This window comes from Phocoena phocoena, chromosome 19 (genome assembly GCF_963924675.1).
Source record: "Phocoena phocoena chromosome 19, mPhoPho1.1, whole genome shotgun sequence".
Lineage (NCBI taxonomy): Eukaryota > Metazoa > Chordata > Mammalia > Artiodactyla > Phocoenidae > Phocoena > Phocoena phocoena.
The window spans coordinates 26,246,120-26,266,469 of record NC_089237.1 but is presented as its reverse complement, the minus strand read 5'-3'; the positions used below and the strand labels follow the sequence as shown (position 1 = coordinate 26,266,469).

General features: G+C 40.3%; 1 protein-coding gene across 1 annotated transcript in view; it reads left to right on the top strand.

Moving 5' to 3' along the window:
* TADA2A (transcriptional adaptor 2A) overlaps positions 1 to 20,350 on the top strand; it is a 45,218-nt gene that overhangs the window by 6,464 nt on the left and 18,404 nt on the right. The window contains exons 2-7 of the mRNA XM_065896880.1: positions 2,293 to 2,399; positions 3,787 to 3,846; positions 12,535 to 12,626; positions 15,393 to 15,550; positions 16,726 to 16,814; positions 18,392 to 18,464. Of these exons, the coding sequence (XP_065752952.1) occupies positions 2,293 to 2,399; positions 3,787 to 3,846; positions 12,535 to 12,626; positions 15,393 to 15,550; positions 16,726 to 16,814; positions 18,392 to 18,464 (579 nt within the window). The remainder of the gene's footprint in view (positions 1 to 2,292; positions 2,400 to 3,786; positions 3,847 to 12,534; positions 12,627 to 15,392; positions 15,551 to 16,725; positions 16,815 to 18,391; positions 18,465 to 20,350) is intronic.

The window sequence follows — 20,350 nt, the reverse complement described above, 5'->3', positions numbered from 1 at the left end:
CCCCTCCCTGTGTCCTCAAGTCCATACTCTACATCTGCATCTTTATTCCTGTCCTGCCCCTAGTTCTTCAGAACATTTTTTTTTAGATTCTATATGTGTTAGCATACGGTATTTTTCTCTTTCTGACTTAGTTCACTCTGTATGACAGACTCTAGGTCCATTCACCTCACTACAAATAACTCAATTTCATTTCTTTTTTTTTTCTTTTTTTTTTTTCGTTTCTTTTTATGGCTGAGTAATATTCCATTGTATATATGTGCCACATCTTCTTTATCCATTGAACTGTCGATGGACACTTAGGTTGCTTCCATGCCCTGGCTATTGTAAGGAGAGCTCCAGTGAACATTGTGGTACATGATTCTTCTTGAGTTATGGTTTTCTCAGGGTATATGCCCAGTAGCGGGATTGCTGGGTCGTATGGTAGTTATATTTTTAGTTTTTTCAGGAACCTCCTTAGTGTTCCCCATAGTGGCTGTATCAATTTACATTCCCACCAACAGTGCAGGAGGGTTCCCTTTTCTCCACACCCTATCCAGCATTTATTGTTTGTAGATTTTTTTTTTTTTTTTTTTCATGTACGCGGGCCTCTCACCGCTGCGGCCTCTCCCGTTGTGGAGCACAGGCTCCGGACGCGCAGGCCCAGCGGCCATGGCTCACGGGCCCAGCCGCTCTGTGGCACGTGGGATCCTCCCGGACCGGGGCACGAACCCGCGCCCTCCGCATCGGCAGGCGGACTCTCAACCACTGCGCCACCAGGGAAGCCCCTGTTTGTAGATTTTTTGATGATGGCCATTCTGCCTGGTGTGAGATGATACCTCATTGTAGTTTTGATTTGCATTTCTCTAAAAAACAATTCTTTCTTGACATGAGGGTTTAAAAACTCTTTAGGTCAGTCATTGCCCAATTTTTTGTTGTTGAAGAAAGTTTGAGGAAAGAAAAGCAAGCTCATATCATTAAAAGAAAAGGATGCGAGGGCTTCCCTGGTGGCACAGTGGTTGAGAGTCCGCCTGCCGATGCGGGGGACACAGGTTCGTGCCCAGGTCCGGGAGGATCCCACGTGCCACGGAGCGGCTGGGTCCGTGAGCCATGGCCGCTGAGCCTGCGCGTCCGGACCCTGTGCTCCGCAACGGGAGAGGCCACAACAGTGAGAGGCCCGCGTACCGCAAAAAAAAAAAGAAATAAAAGGATGTGAGGAAGAAGGTAATTTGGTAAAAATTGACATTTAACATAAAATAATTTTTGTTCTTCCATGTCAAAATTTTAAATGGGAGAAGTGGGGTAGTTGCTGTTCCACATGTTTATTTTGAAGCTACTGCCAGAAAGATTACCTTTCTTTCCTCTGTCATTTTTTTCTCCAGGTCTTCATTTAGAAGCAAAAGAAAAGAACAATAATCACCACTTACAGGAGGGAAAGGTGCCTTGAAGAGTGTTTCTTGGACTTTAGGAAGGAAAATGCTATTGCAGAATGTGAGAAATTCTGCCCCAGGCCAAACAGATTAAATCCCTTCTCTACCTTCAGAGCCTGTTTTCTTAGACTTCTGTTGATCACAGAGAACAACTCTGCTAGGTTGCCCTGACTCAAGAGTGGCAGAGTTTGGGACAGCCAGGGACACACACACATCTGCATTTTTATGACTTTAGAGAGTTTGGATTATACTCCTTGCCTTAATATTGCAGAGACAGTACTGTCATTGGAACTGGAGGAAGGTCTGCTCTGTTCTCTACTTACTGTGGGAGAAAGGGAGGGAGCTGTCCTGGGTTTAACTCCCAAATCAAATATAAAGTAGTACATCCCAAGACATGTTTAAAGGGTTTTTCTTTACCAACTTTTTATTATGAAAAATTTCAAACTTATAGAAAGTTGAAAGAACAGTACAGCAATTATTGCCCATTATCCAGACCCAGCAGTTACTAACATTTTGTCAGATTGGCTTTATCTATAACTATATATGTGTTATGTAGGTATGTGACATTATTTTCCCCTGGGAAAATAAATTGTGGGCATTATGAAACTTCCAGTTAAAACTTGTGTTTGTAAATTTCTCTTCAGGGGCAATATCTACTTAAATGCTATTTAAAATAGTAGATATACTGTAGGTAGGAACAAAGCTGGCCTGAAATAAAAGGGAACATAATTTTTGTTTTTTCTTATTTGGAATGAGCTCATCTTGTCTCCATGAACTTTTCAGCACTGCTTACTACCTTGTGTAATCATTTGCAGATTTTCACCTTCTCGCATTTAAGATAATCATAAGGTGTTTTGAAGCTAGTATATTTTTCTTTTTGTTATAGATGATCCCTCTGATAAGCCACCTTGCCGAGGCTGCTCCTCCTACCTCATGGAGCCTTATATCAAGTGTGCTGAATGTGGGCCACCTCCTTTTTTCCTGTGCTTACAGGTAACTCTTTAAGGGGAGGCTTGCCTAGTTTTATGGATATAGTAAATTCAGAGATGACTATCAATTGCTCAGAAGGACCATACCTTAAGTCTATTTTTACCAGTCAATATTGAATTACACATTTTACCAGTGAAAAATTGGGGAACAGAGTAGGATGGATGAGATAGACTGTTGAATATTCCACTTCCCTGTATCAACCTAATGCTGTTTTTACCAGTAAATTTCAAGTATTGGGACTACAGGAAATAGAATTGGAGGATTATTCCTTTTGATAGCACCTATGACACTGTTTTTTGTCTTACTGAAGAGTGATGTTTGGGCAGGTGACAAACCAGGAAACAAACTATTTCGTTGATGATAGTGGTAATAGCAATACTAATGATAAGTGCTGGGCTTCCCTCGTGGTGCAGTGGTTAAGAATCCGCCTGCCAATGCAGGGGACATGGGTTTGGGCCCTGGTTCTGGAAGATCCCACATGCTGCAGGGCAACTAAGCCCATGCGCCACAACTACTGGGCCTGCGCTCTAGAGCCCGCTAGCCACAACTACTGAGCCCGCGTGCCACAACTACTGAAGCCCATGCACCTAGAGCCCGTGCTCCGCAACAAGAGAAGCCACTGCAATGAGAAGCCCGCACACTGCAACGAAGAGTAGCCCCTGCTCACCGCAACTAGAGAAAGCCTGTGCACAGCAACGAAGACCCAAGGCAGCCAAAAATAAATAAAATTTTTAAAAATTGTTTAAAAAAATACTAATGATAAGTGCTTACTCTATGCCAGGCACTATCTTGAGTACTTTGCATGAATTAACCTTTAAATCATAACTGCAACCCTAGGAAGTAACTATGATTAGTATCCCTATATTATAAAGGAAACTCAGGCAAAGAGAGGTTAAATAATTGGCTCAAGGTCACACAGCAAATACCATATTTTATCAGATCCAAGATGCTGTTGATTAAAAGAAACATCCCAATTTCAGAAATGTTAAAGTATAAAAATGGCTGATGGAAGTTGTAATATACTTTTCATTATAAGATGAACCCACATTTCAGAGTTTTAAAATATGAAATATTACCTGTCTTAGAATTGCTGAAATAAGCTAAGAGCCAGGATTCAAATTTAGGCAGTCTGCTTCCAGGGCTTATGCTTTTATAAAAGGAGGAGTTGTCCTAGGAAAAACTCTTTTTTTGAGACCATTGTTTTTCTCTATGTGGGCCATTGAAAGGCTGCGATCATGAACTTAACCTTCCTGTTGTGGCTGCAGACAAGACTAAATGAATTCTTAAAAACTCAGCACAAGCGTAAAATACCCCCAAGCCATCTTCTATCCTTTAAGAAAGCATTTCAAAACGTAGCTTTTTGGTAACTTAATTTTCTTTTCTTTTGCAGTGTTTCACTCGAGGATTTGAGTACAAGAAACATCAAAGTGATCATACTTACGAAATAATGGTAATGATGAAGTTGTAGGAATTTCCCTTCATTTTCAAGTATTATACTGGGAATTAGTCTTTTTATTTCTTCATCCGCAAGTATCTCACTTTCGCCCACTTCTGGATTAGGTAATCATTGCACAATAAGCTTTTTAGGGTTTTATGGATCTCCTAAGGCATTTAAGTCCAAAAAATCATTTTATATACTCAAATTTTTGCTTTAAATTAGAAGGAATTTAAAGGAAGTGCTTTTTGAGATTTACTAATATAAGGATCAGAGGTTTGTGGTTTTCTAAGTTCATTGATAAACATGTAGTAAATGTGTTGTCGCGGTGTTTGGCTAATGGTATTTTTATGTGGTTTGTGTGGGCAGTGGTGATATTTATATCTGGCACTCAACCTCCCCAGCCTTGGGAAAATTAGTTACCCTCGGAGAGTTAAGTTGTAAAATGGATGTAGGGTGAATAACATAGTAATATACAAAATCACTTTGAAGAGGTAGACTGACTTATAGGCCAGAATAAGACTTGGCTGTAATTTGATTGTTTGCCGCCTCTAAAGAAGGAATGAGAGGCAGATGTTGGCAGTGTCCTTCCAATATCTAGCCAGAGGAACGGGCACTTTAATAAGCCAAAGTGAATATGTGGTATGCTTGACAGGTTTATATACAGTACCTTTGTCAGTTATCAGAGCCTAACTCCTAGTTCACCAAGTAGTTTTCTTACATTTGGCCTCCCATGTTGTTTTTCTTACAGGAAGGAGTGCTGGTTGGGCATCTCCTTGACAGTAATTTCACATCATGGGTTAATCCACTGATACATGTGTTAGTTTTCTCTTGCTGCCATAACAACTTAACCAAAAGTGAGGGAGCTTAAACAACAACACAAATTTATCATCTCACAATTCTGTTGGTCAGAAGACCATTAGACTCAGTGGTTTGCTCCAGATTCTGTAAGGCTGAAATGAAAGTGTTGACCTGTCTGGGTTTTTATCTGGAGACCCTGCGGGAGAATCCACTTCCAGTCTACTTCCATTCTCATTCAAGTTGTTGACAGAATTCACTGCTGGGAGGTTGTAGGACTGATGCTACTGTTTCCTTATTAGTTGTTGGCCAGGGCTTACTCTTAGTCTCTAGAGGTTCCTGGCCCTCATTCTCAGTATTCAAAGCCAACAATGGCAGGGAGTCCTTGAGGATTACTGATGAAATGCTTGGCATCTGTCTGACCTCTCCTGGTTCATCTCTCCTGTGCTGAATCTCTCTGACTCTTCTGCCTCTCTCTTCTACTTTTAAGGGCTGTGTGATTATATTGGGCCCACCAGCATAATCTCCTTATTTTACAGTCAGTTGATTAGTACCTTAATCCCATTAGCATAGTCACTTCACAGTAATATCTAGTTAGTGTTTGATTGAATAATCAGGGGACAGGAATCTTGGGGGCACTGGGGGACATCTTTAGAATTCTGTATACCGCAGCGCCGTAGCATATCTACTTCAGTCTCTTAAAAGTTTAGAAAGGGTAACTCAGCATCTCCAAGTCTGATTATTTATGAAGTCTTATTTAAGTGAGTTTCTGGGCCTGTAATGCTGAGAGTCAGATCCTGGTCCATAATGAATTAGTCAAAGAAATGCTCCTTAGTAAGAGTTCTTGGCAGCCAGCTGTCTAGCCTTCCCCTGCCTCTTTCTAAACACCCTCAGTCTTCTAAGTAGTTTCTTCACTAATTATAAGATTTGCAATACATTTTTTAATATTAGACTTTTTTAGAGAGTTACAGGTTCACAGCAAAATTGAGTGGAAAGTACAGAAATTTCTCTGCCCCCGCAAATGCATAACCTCCCCCATTATCAACATCCCCCACCAGAATTGTACATACATTATCATTGACCAACCTACATTGACACCTCATTATCACCCAAAGTCCATAGTTTACATTAGGGTTCACTCTTGGTGATATACATTCTATGGGTTTGTAGAAATATATAATGACGTGTACCCACCATTATAGTATCATACAGAGTAGTTTCATGTTTCTAAAAATCTTCTGTGTTCTGCCTGTTCATCCGTGCCTCCCCCCAGCCTCTGGTAACTACTGATCTTTTTACAATCTCCATGGTTTTGCCTTGTCCAAAATGTCATATAGTTGGAATCATACAGCGTGTAGCCTTTTCAGATTGGCTTCTTTCACCAAGTAATATGTATTTAAGTTTCCTCCATGTCTTTTCATGGCTTAATAGGTCATTTCTTTTTTAGCACTGAATAATATTCTGTTGTCTGGATGTACCACAGTTTATTTATTCATCCACCTACTGAAGGACATCTTGGTTGCTTCCAAGTTTTGACAATTAAGAATAAAGCAGCTATAAATATCCATGTGCAGGTTTTTCTATGGACATAAGTTTTCAACTCCTTTGGGTAAATACCAAGGAACATGGCTGCTGGATCACATGGTAAGAGTATGTTTAGTTCTGTAAGAAACTGTCAAACTGCCCAAAGTGGCTGTACCATTTTGCATTCCCACCAGCAGTGAAAGAGAGTTCCTGTTGCTCCACATCCTCGTCAGCGTTTGGTGTTGTCAGTGTTCTGGATTTTGGCCATTCTGATAGGTATATAGCGCTATCTTGTTGTTTTAACTTATATTTCTCTGACAACATATGATGTGGAACATCTTTTCATATGAATTTTTTTTCCCTTTTGTTAATTGCAAAATGAATGAAGGGCTGGGGGAGAGTATGGTCAAAGTAGCTGTGGCTTTGAGTTCATTTCACCAGGGTTATCAGATCTTCAGAAAGTTGGCTTATTCTTCCTAAATTCACACAAGAATGCCTAGAATACAAATTTATTCATTTGAATTGTGAAAATAATTCCTTAAAGGATAATTCAGTATAGTTTGGGTAGATTGAAGTTATCCACTGCCGGAAAGCTGACCATGAGCTCTCTTCAGCTGTTCTGGGCACCATCCCTTCTGCATAATGCTGACGGCATGAACTTTCACTCCAAGTCCACCTAACTCTTCAGATTACTTCATCCTTTTCTCACATATTCTTCACCCATACAAACACATTTCAGAATTCTGTCCTTTATTTTGTAGAGCTTTTGGAGGTTACTAATACTCTCTTTTTTCTGCTAGTCTTTATCTATTCCCAGATAAGGAAAAGAAGAATCTTTCCTTCCGTAGGAATGATGACCAAATTTTGCTTCTCTACACACGAAGCCACTAAAAACTTGATTTTTTTCTCTTTTTTTCTTTTTGCATATGAAGCCTCAGAAAACTTTAAATGGTTTTCAGTACTTTTGCCATCTCACAGCACTGTATTTTTGGAAGTTGCTCATGCTGTAGTGGGTGGTGCATTAATCAAGATTTCTGAGTTCTTTGCCTATTTTTGTCTTATAATTCTTAGAACCTTAAACAAGTCAAGGCACCTCTTTCAGCCACACCCTTTATACCAGTGATTCTTAAACTTTAGTGCATAAGAATCACCTGGGAGATTCTTAAAATTATAGATTCCTAGGCCTCACTGTTAGAAATTCTGGTTCAGTAGGGCCAAGATTGGGTCCAGAAATTGAATAATATTGATTCAACTGTAAGAAAAACTGACTTATGCCCATTTATTTTTTGGTGTAGGAAGTCTTTCTGGTTTATCTCACAGTAAAGTTGGTGAGGACTAATTAATATTCTAAAATACTCTTTTAGAAATAACAGGCTTTTCAACTATGAGTTGTCATATTTACCTGTATTCGTGGTACTTTCCAGATTGAGTGATTATTTTGAATTTAATACAGACATAGACTCTGAAATTTCTCTTTCGGATCTCGTATCTGAAATATCTCATGTGAGGCATATTCCTAGTACGTACGCAGATAAAATGTATTGCTTATTAGTAATGTAATTTCACAGATCACAGATATTTTTTTGCCATTAACAAAAGATAGAACAATTTATAAACGCCCGTGTGATCTGAGGATTTCTTGTGTCACTTTTTTTTTTTTTAACTTATAGTAAATTTCAAGCGTATACTAAAATACAGAAAATGGTGTTTCAGTTCTCTGTTGCCCCTAATAGCTGCCTCAAAACTTCATGGTTTAGGGACTTCCCTGGTGGCGCAGTGGTTAAGAATCTGCCTGCCAATGCAGGGGACACGGGTTCGAGCCCTGGTCCAGGAAGATCCCACATGCCGTGGAGCAACTAAGCCCGTGCACCACAACTACCGAACCCGTGCTCTAGAGCCCACGAGCCACAACTGCTGAGCCCAGGTGCTGCAACTACTGAAGCCCGCGTATCTAGAGCCCGTGCTCCGCAACAAAGAGAAGCCACCGTGATGAGAAGCCCGTGCACTGCAAGGAAGAGTAGCCCCCGCTTGCCACAACTAGAGAAAGCCCACGTGCAGCAACGAAGACCCAACACAGCCAAAGATTAATTAATTAACAAACAAACAAATGAAAAAGCTTCATGGTTTAAAATAGCAGCCATTTTATTATCTCTCACAGTTTTGTGGGTCAGGAATTCAGATTGGCACCATGAGAGTAGCTTTCATTGGTTCCACATGGTGTGCTGGGAATGGAAGTCCAAGGGGGTTTTTTCACTTTCAGCACCTCAGAATGGCTTGCGTTGGTTGAACTGGAATATCTTAACTGCCTGAGGCCTTTGGTTCCTTTCCAGGTAGACTTAGGACCTCTCCCTCTCCATGGGGCCTCTCCACGTGGTCTTTCCAGAAAGGAGGCTAGAATTCTTATGTGGTGGTTCAGGGCTACCAAAGGCGAAAAAGTAGAAGCTGCCAGGCCTTCTTAATTAAGCAAGTCACAGGTTCAACCCATATTAAATGGGAAGGGACCACGTGAAGATGTGAATTCTAGAAGTTCATTGGGGGCCACCATAGTAATCAACTACCGCATGTAGTGTAATAAATTCCCATATACCTGTCACTGGTTCTTAAAATTACCAACTCATACCCCATCTTGTTTCATCTAAACCCGTACCCCTCCAGCTTATTTTGAAACAAATCCCCTAGATATCGTATCATTTCATCTGTAAATGTCTCATTAGGTCACTCTAAAATTTTAAAGTAACTCAGTTCACATTTCTCCAGTCATCTCAAAAAAGCTTTAAAAAAAAAAACTCTGCTCTCTTCTCCACACCTGAAACAATCACTATTCTGATTTTTATCACCATAGATCAGTTTTGCATATTCTAGAACTGCATATAAATGGATTCATTCTGTATGTACTCTTGTTTCTGGTTTCTTTCATTCAGCATGTTTTTGAGATTTATTCAAGTTGTATATAATAGTTCATTCTTTTCTGTTATTAATATTTCATGGTATGAGTATAGCACAGTTTGTTTATCCATTCTCCTGTTGATAGAGACTGGGCTTTGCCTAGTTTGGGGCTATTAAGAATAGAGCTGCTGTGAGGGACTTCCCTGGTGGTCCAGTGGTTGGGATTTTGCCTTCCAATACAGGGGGTCTCGTTGGAGAGCTAAGATCCAACATGCATCAGGGCCAAAAAACCAAAACATAAAACAGAAGCCATATTGTAACAAATTCAATAAAGACTTTAAAAATGGCCCCCATCAAAAAAAAAGGAAAAAAGAAAGGGACTTCCCTGGTGGTGCAGTGGTTAAGAATCCGCCTGGTGGTGCAGGGTACACGGGTTTGAGTCCTGGTCCGGGAAGATCCCACATGCCGCGGAGCAACTAAGCCTGTGCGCCACAACTGCTGAGCCCGTGCTCTAGAGCCCACGAGCCACAACTACTAAGCCGACATGCCACAGCTACTGAAGCCCGCGTGTCTAGAGCCTGTGCTCCGCAACAAGAGAAGCCACCGTGATGAGAAGCCCACGTACTGCAACGAAGAATAGCCCCTGCTCGCCGCAACTAGAAAAGCCCACACAGCAATGAAGATCCAATGCAGCCAAAAAATAAATACATAAATAAATTATTATTTTTTTTTTTGGCGGTATGTGGGCCTCTCATCACTGTTGTGGCCTCTCCCGTTGTGGAGCAGGCCTAGCCGCTCCACGGCATGTGGGATCTTCCCGGACTGGGGCATGAACCCGTGTCCCCTGCATTGGCGGGCGGACTCTCAACCACTGCGCCACCAGGGAAGCCCATAAATAAATTAATTTTTAAAAAATACTTTAAGAAAGGAAAAAAGAATAAAGCTGCTTTGAACATTTTTGTATAAGGCTTTCTATGGATGTATATTTTCGTTTTTCTTGGGTAAACACTTAGGAGTAGAATTGCTGGGTCATAAAATAAATGATTATTTAACTTTTAAGAAACTGTCAAAAAGTTCCCTTAAATGGTTGTATCACTTTACACCTCAGCTAGCAGTGTATGAGAGTTCCGATTGCTCCACATGCTTGCCAAGTTTTGTTATTGTTTTCTTCATCCTAGTATTCTAGTGGGTATGGTGAATGTGTAGTGGTATCATCATTTTTCTTTTACCTTTTACAGCGCTATATGGAATTCAGATATGGTCCATACATTCCAATTGATTGCCTCATATATTTATCCTGTGGGTTCTCCCTCTCCTTCCCCTCCTTCTCTCACTCTTTCTCTTGTTTCATATAGTTTGATTGTTTAAAAACCTGGGTTTATCTTATGGATGTTACTGCAGTCTAGATTTTGCTGATTAATGTGTTCCTCTGACTTCTGTGTTTCCTGTAAATCAGTAGTTAATATATACTGGCTATATCAGATTCATTCATGATCATTGTTTAGATCTTTTCTTCTGGGATTGCAAAATACATAGTTATCTTTCAATTCTATCACTCCTTTTAATTTATGAGATTAAATAATTCTATGAAAAGAAAGTTCATTATCTATGTGGTCACCCTGAGGTAAAGTTTGTACAGAAGGGCAGGATAAATTATTTCCATTATTTACTAGTTTTCAAAGTATGAGTTGGTTTCCTGGCATCCTCTAGATATTTAGAATGTTTAATGTGTTGTAATCCTTTGCAGTTCTTATTAATGTTCAGAATGTTCCATTTTTGGTCAGTGAGAGCCTCTACAAGTTGACCTCTGAATCCTTTTGACAGGACTCTTTTCCTCTTTGAGAGTTTCTTTGATTTCCAGTGTAATGAAGTGTTCTAGTCTCATCTTGTACATTTCCTACCCAAACCTGGAATTGCCTTTTTCTTCAAGGAGCCCTGGTTCCTTTAGTGGGAAATTGTATTTAGAGACCACATACTGGGTACTAGAAGTGTTAATTGCTACTGGGTTAGTCATTTTTTCTAGACCTTTTCATTGAACAGTGATAGGAATTTTTTTTTAATTTCTTATACAATTTTTAAAGGTGACACGTCATTTACAGTTATTACAAAATATTGGCTGTGTTTCTTGTGTTGTACAATACATCCTTGTAGCCTCTCTTACACCCAGTAGTTTGTACCTCCCACTCCTCCACCCTTGTATTGTGCCCCCCTCTCCCCCACTGGTAATCACTAGTTCTCTATATAGGAAATTATTGTTTTAAGACAAATACATCATGAGTTCATACTAAAACTTTCTTGTTTTTAAAACTTATTTATTAATTTATTTTATTTTATTTTTTTGGCTGCTTTGGGTCTTCGTTGCTGCGTGCGGGCTTTCTCTAGCTACAGTGAGTGGGGGCTGTTCTTTGTTGCAGTTCCCGGGCTTCTCATTGCGGTGGCTTCTCTTGTTGCGGAGCATGGGCTCTAGGCACGCGGGCTCAGTAGTTGTGGCTCGTGGGCTCTAGAGCGCAGGCTCAGTAGTTGTGACGCATGGGCTTAGTTGCTCCTCAGCATGTGGGATCTTCCCGGACCAGGGCTCGAACCCGTGTCCCCTGCATTGGCAGGCGGATTCTTAACCACTGTGCCACCAGGGAAGTCCCCATACTAAAACTTTCAATTCAAATAACAAGACTACATGGTTTTACCTAGCCTCATAGATCTTACATCTCTTTTTTTTCCCCAAGCTCCAAGTCCCACTGCGCAGTGACACCAGTACGGTTACTTATTTGCTTTACCCCACAGCATATCAACATGTAATAATCTCAGAACAACTGTACCAACACTACTTGAAAACAGTTTAAGATTTTTTTGGCAGTTCCTTTTACTTTTAAGGTATATTCTACTAGAAATAAATAGTCAATTTACTGTGTTTTACAGTCACTTGGGATTGTTTCTTCCTGTGTGATTATGCCTTAAAATTAATTCACAGGTTTATGTCATTTTGCTTTTGATTCTTATGATTTTAAAATTTAATAGTTAATGTACAGTATTTATGTTTTCAAAGTCAAGTCTACAAACAAGGAATATTCAGAGAGGTCCAGCTTCTATCATTGTCCTTTCTACCCTATTTCCTCCCTCCCTCCCCCATAGGTAACCTTGGTTTTAATATATGGTTTATTCTTGCATTTTAAATGATAGATATATGCATATTTGTATTCCTATCTTTCTTAGCTAAATGGGAACATACTATAATACTTATCTTTACCTTTTTGCTAAGTTTAAAAAACATATTTCTGCCTGAGTTACAGTGGCATTTATGGTTGATAATATTTATTGTAGACTCTTGTAGCTAATGGTGGAAGTAGAGGTGGGGGGGTGTGGACAGCTAATAAGAATGTACTTTAGGCACCTCTCAATACCATGAGAATGACAGCCATTTGACTATAATTAGGATTACATTTGGGGTTGCCGGGTTCCATTTGTGTCTGTTCTTAGGCCAAACTTTTTCTTCCTTAGACCTCAGATTTTCCTGTTCTTGACCCCAGCTGGACTGCTCAAGAAGAAATGGCCCTTTTAGAAGCTGTGATGGACTGTGGCTTTGGAAATTGGTAAGAACTTGGGAGTAAGGGTTCTCCTGCGCTAGTGGGCTCCAAAAAGAAGGTGCTGTTGAGGGTAAAAGGAGGAGCCTCAGGAAAAGGAGTTTGGGGGCCATATGTTGCTTTTCTATTGACCCATGACTTAGAGACAAGTCCTCTTCCCCTCTGCACATTATTTTCCAAGGCCTAAATGCCTCACAGGCCTATGAGATGTTTAGTGGTCCATGACTCGACAGCTCTAAAGGGCTGCTTTGGACATATCCACACGAGGAAGGTTGGTTATTCCTTTCTGAATAGTGGGGAAGTTTAGACTTATTAGTTATTGCTCCTTTCTGATTTCTGAATTTTTCTTGGCTGTAGATGCCCTTGTCATTTAAGTGAGTCAGACTTTAGACAACCGTGGCTTACCTGAGATTCAAGTTTGACAGACTGCCTATCCTCATTCCCTGTTTTTAGCTTGTAGATACCTGCAAGAACTGAATAGCACTCATGGCTGTTGCCATGTGAGGTGACACTGCTTACTAATAATACCACCACTTTCATTTTTACCTTTTGGGAGTACTTTCACACCGATGATTTCATTTTGTGAACTAGATAGCAGAGGCATTTTTTTTTTATGATTTTATTTATTTAGTTAGTTATTTTGGCTAAGTTGGGTATTTCTTGTGTTGCACGGGCTTCCCATGGCAGTGGCTTCTCTTGTTGAGGAGCACGGGTTCTAGGCACGCGGGCTTCAGTAGTTGTGGGTCATGGGCTCTAGAGCGCAGGCTCAGTAGTTGTGGCTCATGGGCTTAGTTGTTCCACAGCATGTGGGATCTTCCCAGACCAGGGATCGAACATGTGTCACCTGCCTTGGCAGGTGGATTCTTAACCAATGCACCACCAGGGAAGTCCCAGCAGAGGCTTTTTTTTTTTTTTTTTTTTGCGGTACGCAGGCCTCTCACTGCTGTGGCCTCTCCTGTTGTGGAGCACAGGCTCCGGATGCGCAGGCTCAGTGGCCATGGCTCACGGGCCCAGCCGCTCCGTGTCATGTGGGACCTTCCTGGACCGGGACACAAACCCGTGTCCACTGCATCGGCAGGCAGACTCTCAACCACTGCGCCACCAGGGAAGCCCCAGAGGCATTTTTAAATATATTTTGTTCATGAAGAATCTGAAGCTTAGGGAGTTAAAATGACTTCTTACGACCACATAGTTTATTAGTGAAGGGCCCTTAACTAGCTCTTCCTTGTCCTGACTTCCTAGTGTAGATAATCTATCCTGATGTTAATAGAATATACTGTGCTGCCTCCCTTCCGTCCAGGGCCTTGAAGAAGGAGAGTTGAGTTCAATTCACATTTTGCTCATATCCATTCATTCAACATTTATTAAGTATCATAAAATACTGTTTACTATGGGAATACCAAAGAAGATAGGAAAAGTGATCATTCGCTTGCTAGTTACCTTTGGCCTGGTTTTTCACTTTTTGCCTACCATTCTAACTGTAAAATAGGCTAATCCTCTTTGTCCCCCTTCCCTCTCAGCAAAGACCACAAAAAGACCATTGTTTCTCTATCCGCTGTGGGTAAGACACTAAGCCTAGTGGTGAGGATGCTAGAGCCAAGAATTATGACATGTATCCTGACCTCAAGAAGCTTATAGTCTAGTAGGGGAATCAAAATATATGTACAGATGATTGACGTACACAAAGCAGAGCATAGTAATGGCTTAGGAGAAGGACAAGTGAAGTACTGTGGAAGAGAGAAGTTGAGAGCAGACTTGGAGAGATTTCACCTCTACCTTTCCATCATCTGGGCCAGGAGTCAGAGGTCTTAAGTAAAACTTAAGTGGCTTTGTCACTTATGTGCTTTGTGTTCTTAAGCAAGTTTCTTAATCTCTTTGGGCCTCATTTTTTCATCTGTGAAATTGAGATAGTAAACACACTACATAGTTAATACTAGGATTTATTTAAATTATGTTGTGAATATTTCTAGCTGAGAGCTTGGTCTGTCGTGAGAGCTGTAGTAAAGAAATGTCTGTTCATGTGAAGTGTTTTGTAAACTATAAAACATGTGAATATAAAACTATTCTTGGGGCTTCCCTGGTGGCACAGTGGTTGAGAGTCCGCCTGCCGATGCAGGGAACACGGGTTTGTGCCCCGGTCCGTGAGGATCCCACGTGCCGTGGAGCGGCTGAGCCCGTGAGCCATGGCCGCTGAGCCTGCGCGTCCGGAGCCTGTGCTCTGCAACGGGAGAGGCCACAACAGTGAGAGGCCCGCGTACCGCAAAAAAAAAAAAAAAAAAAAACGAATGTACGTTTTGAATGTTCTGAAGTGGCTTATTATTATTTATAGCAATTCTTTCGGTGGAGCCTAGCTTACATATTTTCTAGTGGTCTTCCTTTCTTTTGGTAGAAAGGAAAGGGCTTTTTATTTTTTTATTTTTTTGGCCATGCCGTAAGGCATGTGGGATCTCCGTTTCCGGATCAGGGATCGAACCCGCACCCCCTGCATTGGAAGGGCAGAGTCTTAACCAGTGGACCGCCAGGGAAGTCCAGGAAAGGGCTTTTTAAATATTGTTTCCGTATCTCGGAATAGCAGGATTTGGAACATCAGATTGCACCAGTACTGTGTTTGTATTTGTCTCAGTGTTCTGCTGATAGCTCCCTGATATCAGTTTGGAGGTGTCAAGTTCCAGACATTATATAGGTAGGACTTAAAACATGGAAAGAACAAACCATGCTTTGACCATTATGTATAAATGAAAGCACTACTTCCTTCTCTCTTTTTCCACACTCTAGGCAGGATGTAGCCAATCAAATGTGCACCAAGACCAAGGAGGAGTGTGAGAAGCACTACATGAAGCATTTCATCAATAACCCTCTATTTGCATCTACCCTGCTGAACCTGAAGCAAGCAGAGGAGGCAAAAACTGCTGACACAGCCATTCCATTTCACTGTAAGTACCTCCCTGTATCAGTAAGAGAGTCCAGTATTTAGCTTATTATAATTAATCATCTCAGTGTTAAATTCAAGAAACAATTTGTTATTTTTGTCCACTTGGTTGTAGTAATAATAGCAAACTTTTCTTTTCTTTTCTTTTTAATTTTTTTTTTTTTTTTTTTTTTTTTTTTTTGGTATGTGGGCCTCTTCCGTTGCGGAGCACAGGCTCCGGACGTGCAGGCTCAGCGGCCATGGCTCACGGGCCCAGCCGCTCCGCGGCATGTGGGATCCTCCCGGACCGGGGCATGAACCCATATCCCCTGCGTCGGCAGGCAGACTCTCAACCACTGCGCCACCAGGGAAGCCCATCGTTTTCTTTTTTTTAAATCTCATGTGACTTAGGGACTCATGGGTCTTCTAACAAAACATAACCAAACCCATGATGAATTATAAATGGACATCTTTGCTGAATGACTCCCAGAGCACGAGTAATGAAATATGAATGTTTTTGTTTCCTCATACTCTCTGGAAACAGTTTCATAGGTGACTAACTCAAAACCTGCTGATACCTCCTATTTGGATAGCCCTTTGGATGTTAGCACTTCGTTCTCAAATGCCTTAGACCATTTCTTCCTCATGGCAACCCAGTGAGACAGGCAGAGCAAGTGCTTTTGTTCTGCACACAAGGAAACTGAGATTCAGAAAGGTTAAATAATTTGTACAAGGTCATGGGACTAGTGGATGTTACAGGAGAGCCTGGACTCAGTTCTGGCTTACTCCAAATCCAGTGGGGTTTTTTGCCTGTCAGTTGGATGGGACTTGTAAATTGAGATTGGTCCTAAGGGATAAGGGAGCTGAAGCAGACAGGGTAAATACTTAAGTTCTGTAATACTGAAGAAAAGATCCTTGATTTTCTTTCATATTAGGAAAGCAGAAGTAAGAGGGAACTTCTGTATTTACTTAGAAGATTCCCTAAGTCTTAGTTTCCTTTTCAAGAAATCAATTTGTTTCCATTAATACTTTATCTTTCTTTACTTTTTCTTTATAAAAATCTCTTGCATTTTATTTATCCTCTCAGACGCTGTCTTTCTCCAAACAAAAATATTTCAGAGTCTAAATTAGGACTTACTTTGTGTCACTTTTTTATGCTAGTATCTTATTAAGTAACTAAGAAAAACTAAATTCTTTCAGCTACAGATGACCCTCCCCGACCTACCTTTGACTCCTTGCTTTCTCGGGACATGGCGGGATACATGCCAGCTCGAGCAGATTTCATTGAGGTAAGAGAAACTTGGTTTTGTTTAGGATGAGGCTATATCTCTTACCTATAGGTTCCATACCACTAAAAAGAGATTTTCATAGCACTGTAACTTGTGGAGCCACATTTTCTCCATTTGAGTGCCTTTTTCTCATTTGTAAATATTTCTTTTAGAAAGGTAAAAGTTCTTCAGAGCAAAAACTTATTTCTTTTTTTTAAAATTATTTTATTTATTTTTATTTTTGGCTGCATTGGGTCTTCGTTGCTGCGCGCGGTCTTTCTCTAGTTGGGGGGAGCGGGGGCTACTCTTCGTTGCGGTGCACGGGCTTCTCATTGCAGTGGCTTCTCCTGTTGCAGAGCACGGGCTCTAGGTGCCTGGGCTTCAGTAGTTGTGGCACGCGGGCTCAGTAGTTGTGGTGCATGGGCTTAGTTGCTCCGCAGCATGTGGGATCTTCCCAGACTAGGATTCGAACCCGTGTCCCTTGCATTGGCAGACAGATTCTTAATCACTGCGCCACCAGGGTAGCCCCAAAAACCTATTTCTTAAGTTTCACTCCACATCTAGGGGGTTTCGAGGTTGTACTATATCGGGGGTTGGCAAACTTTCTATTAAGGTCCAGATAGTAAATATTTTAGATTTTGTAGACCATAAATTCTCCATTGGAACTAAACTTCGCCATTATTATGCAAAAGCAGCATAGATAATAGTAAACAAATGAGCACGCCTGTGCTCCAGTAAAACTATTTACAGAAATAGGCAGTGGGCTGAATTTGGTCTATAGGCTGTAGTTTGCTGACCTCCATACTATATTCACAAGTTTATAAAGAATGATGAATGTGTATAAAAACTACATGTTCTTCATTCAGCCCTGGAGTTAAAAGCCATGTGAATGTAGTCACAAGTCTCTTGATTTATCACCTAATCTGCAATTATAGTACTCTTGGAGGTAATTAAAGTTTAGCAAACTACAGACTTAAGAATCTGTCTGCCAATTGCTAGCCACACCCAGGTCAGCATTTTGTTCATGGCAGCTGCAATTGTAGAGCTACCTCAGAGACACTACCCCTACAGACTGTAGTCATTGAATAGAACATGAACAAATCTACCCATTGAGCTAGGTAAGCAATATTATGGGATAAATAGAGCCCTAGATGGTGGTAAAAAGGTAGATGAATTAATGCAGGCAATTTTCTTACCTAAATATTGGTTAGGCCAAAAAGTTCGTTTGGGTTTTTCCATAACATCTTACAGAAAAACCCAAACGAACTTTTTGGCCAACCCAATACTCGAAGGGCTAGTAGGAGTTAGGTTTTCTTGAGTTAGATTTCATGAACAGACTACTTTTAGTTTTCAGAACAATATGTTTGGCTTTATTCCTGGACTCATAACTTTCTCATTTTTTGCTGTCACTGCTGCCTGAAAGCCTCTCAGTTTTCTCCCATGACTTATTTACTTATGGCAGTTGTCCTGGCCTTGTACTCCATTCAGTACTTTTTAGCAAGTGTTTGTTTATGTATTTGCTTCTAAAGCATGGCTCCTGTAAAGGCATTACTCAAAGCTGATGGATTTTAGATGGGAATTTTTTTTTCCCCAAACAGGAGTTTGACAATTATGCAGAGTGGGACTTGAGAGACATTGATTTTGTTGAAGATGACTCGGACATTTTACACGGTAACATTTTATTACAGCCAATGTTTTTATTGATTGCAAACTGTGATGACACTGTATTGGGTGCTAGAAATATAAGAATGAATAAAACATGTCTCCTGCCCCTTTGGGACCCAAATTACAGTGGTTAAGTTGCTGAACTTACCCTGTTGCTGGGATTTGACCATAATGAGAAAGATCATTTGTGATGGTGGTGAGAATGTTGATCACATAAGGGTAGTTGGGAATATCCCATCCCTTGGACTGTGTAAGCTTTCTTTTGGCTGAGATAAGCCTACACTGAGGTAATTGGTTAAACGGCCCTCACTGCCTCCTTAAAAGAAAGGGAATCAGGGTGAAGACCTTGGGACTTCAATAACAACTGCTGATACTAGATGTTCACTATAATTTGTTACGCAGAATTTCCCGTAGCAGGGGAAAAGAATGGAAGTTCAAGAGTTTTTAGACCAAGATTGGAAATCTCTTGTTTCTCAGAACTGTTGAATTTTTAGCACTTCTGAATTCTCATCTAAGATTAACCCTCTAAGGATTTATGTCAACTCTTTTGTTATAACGTAAATGGCTAATGCCAACAAGGCTTTCAAAAGTGGATGGTTAGACTTTCAGTGAATGTCTTTTTTTCCTTCTTTCCATTTTCAGTGAACTACATATTTAAAATAATCCCCAATCTTCTGTTTCATTTCAGCCCAGAATTGAGGGTGATGCAGTAGGTGAATAATGCTCCTTTGGATTCTGTATTTCCTAAACAACATCTTCATTGCTTTTCTTAAATGTATATCCCAGGTAGGAAAGGCAAGTTAGAATCCTTGTTGAATTTTAAATCAAGTTTTCATGTTGCATTAACTGGTCCTCTGTCACTTGAAGGGGAGTTTTATTCTTCTCTCTGCAGAAGAGCTGACTAGATATTTGTTACATCAGATCTGGGACCAAGAAAGAGTCCTCATAAAAATTTTACCTTTAGAGTTTTTTCTCTACATATTTCTTGAGCAGTTTTTTTCTTTGCAAAATTTCATTTCTCTTCTCCCACACAACTTTAAGGAAAGTCAAAGTGACGTAGATTGAACTAAAAGAGGAAAGCTTTAAAGCAAACTGCTTTAGCATTCACTAGAGCCATTGTGTTTGTTCAGTCTTCCATGTCAATCTCTGCTTTTCAACCCTGATAATTCACGTTATTGTCTATTCTCACCTCGTGTGTCATTCTCTTGAAGGCAGTGTGCAGGTTGCCATTCAGTATTCCTCATCATACACACCAGCTTTAATTAAAATGGTATTGTTTCCTGGCTTGTATCTTTCTTATCCAGAATGCAAAAAAGCAGTTTCATAAATATCATTCTTTTAGATAGTACTCAAAAGTACTGAACTTTTGAAAGTCAAAATCTCTTATGTCAGTCATGGCTGAACTATGTAAGGGACTTGCTGAATCACTTCTCCAGGCCCTAATCCAAGGTCTTCATTCTTGAGCCTCAACATTATTAAGAAAACTGTAGTAATGGTTGGTATTTAATTTCACTCTTCATCCTTTGTGGAAGCATGATTTGCAGTTTCTGCTGGTGCACTTATGGTCCCTTCTGTAATTAAGTGAGGGCAAAAGGAAAAAAAATCAAAAAGAAGCAATTGATGAGCAAGTTTTATTTCAGTTAGCATTTCAAACCTATAACATACTTTAGTTATTTGTGTTCTTTCTACAGTTTCTACAGCCTTTTAAGTTATTTGATTATAATTCATTTGAACTAAGAATCAGTTATTGATTGTTATACATAAGTAGTTTTTGGTTTTTTGTTTTTTTTAATTAATTAATTAATTTATTTATTTATTATTTTTGGCTATGTTGGGTCTTCGTTTCTGTGCGAGGGCTTTCTCTAGCTGCGGCGAGCGGGGGCCACTCTTCT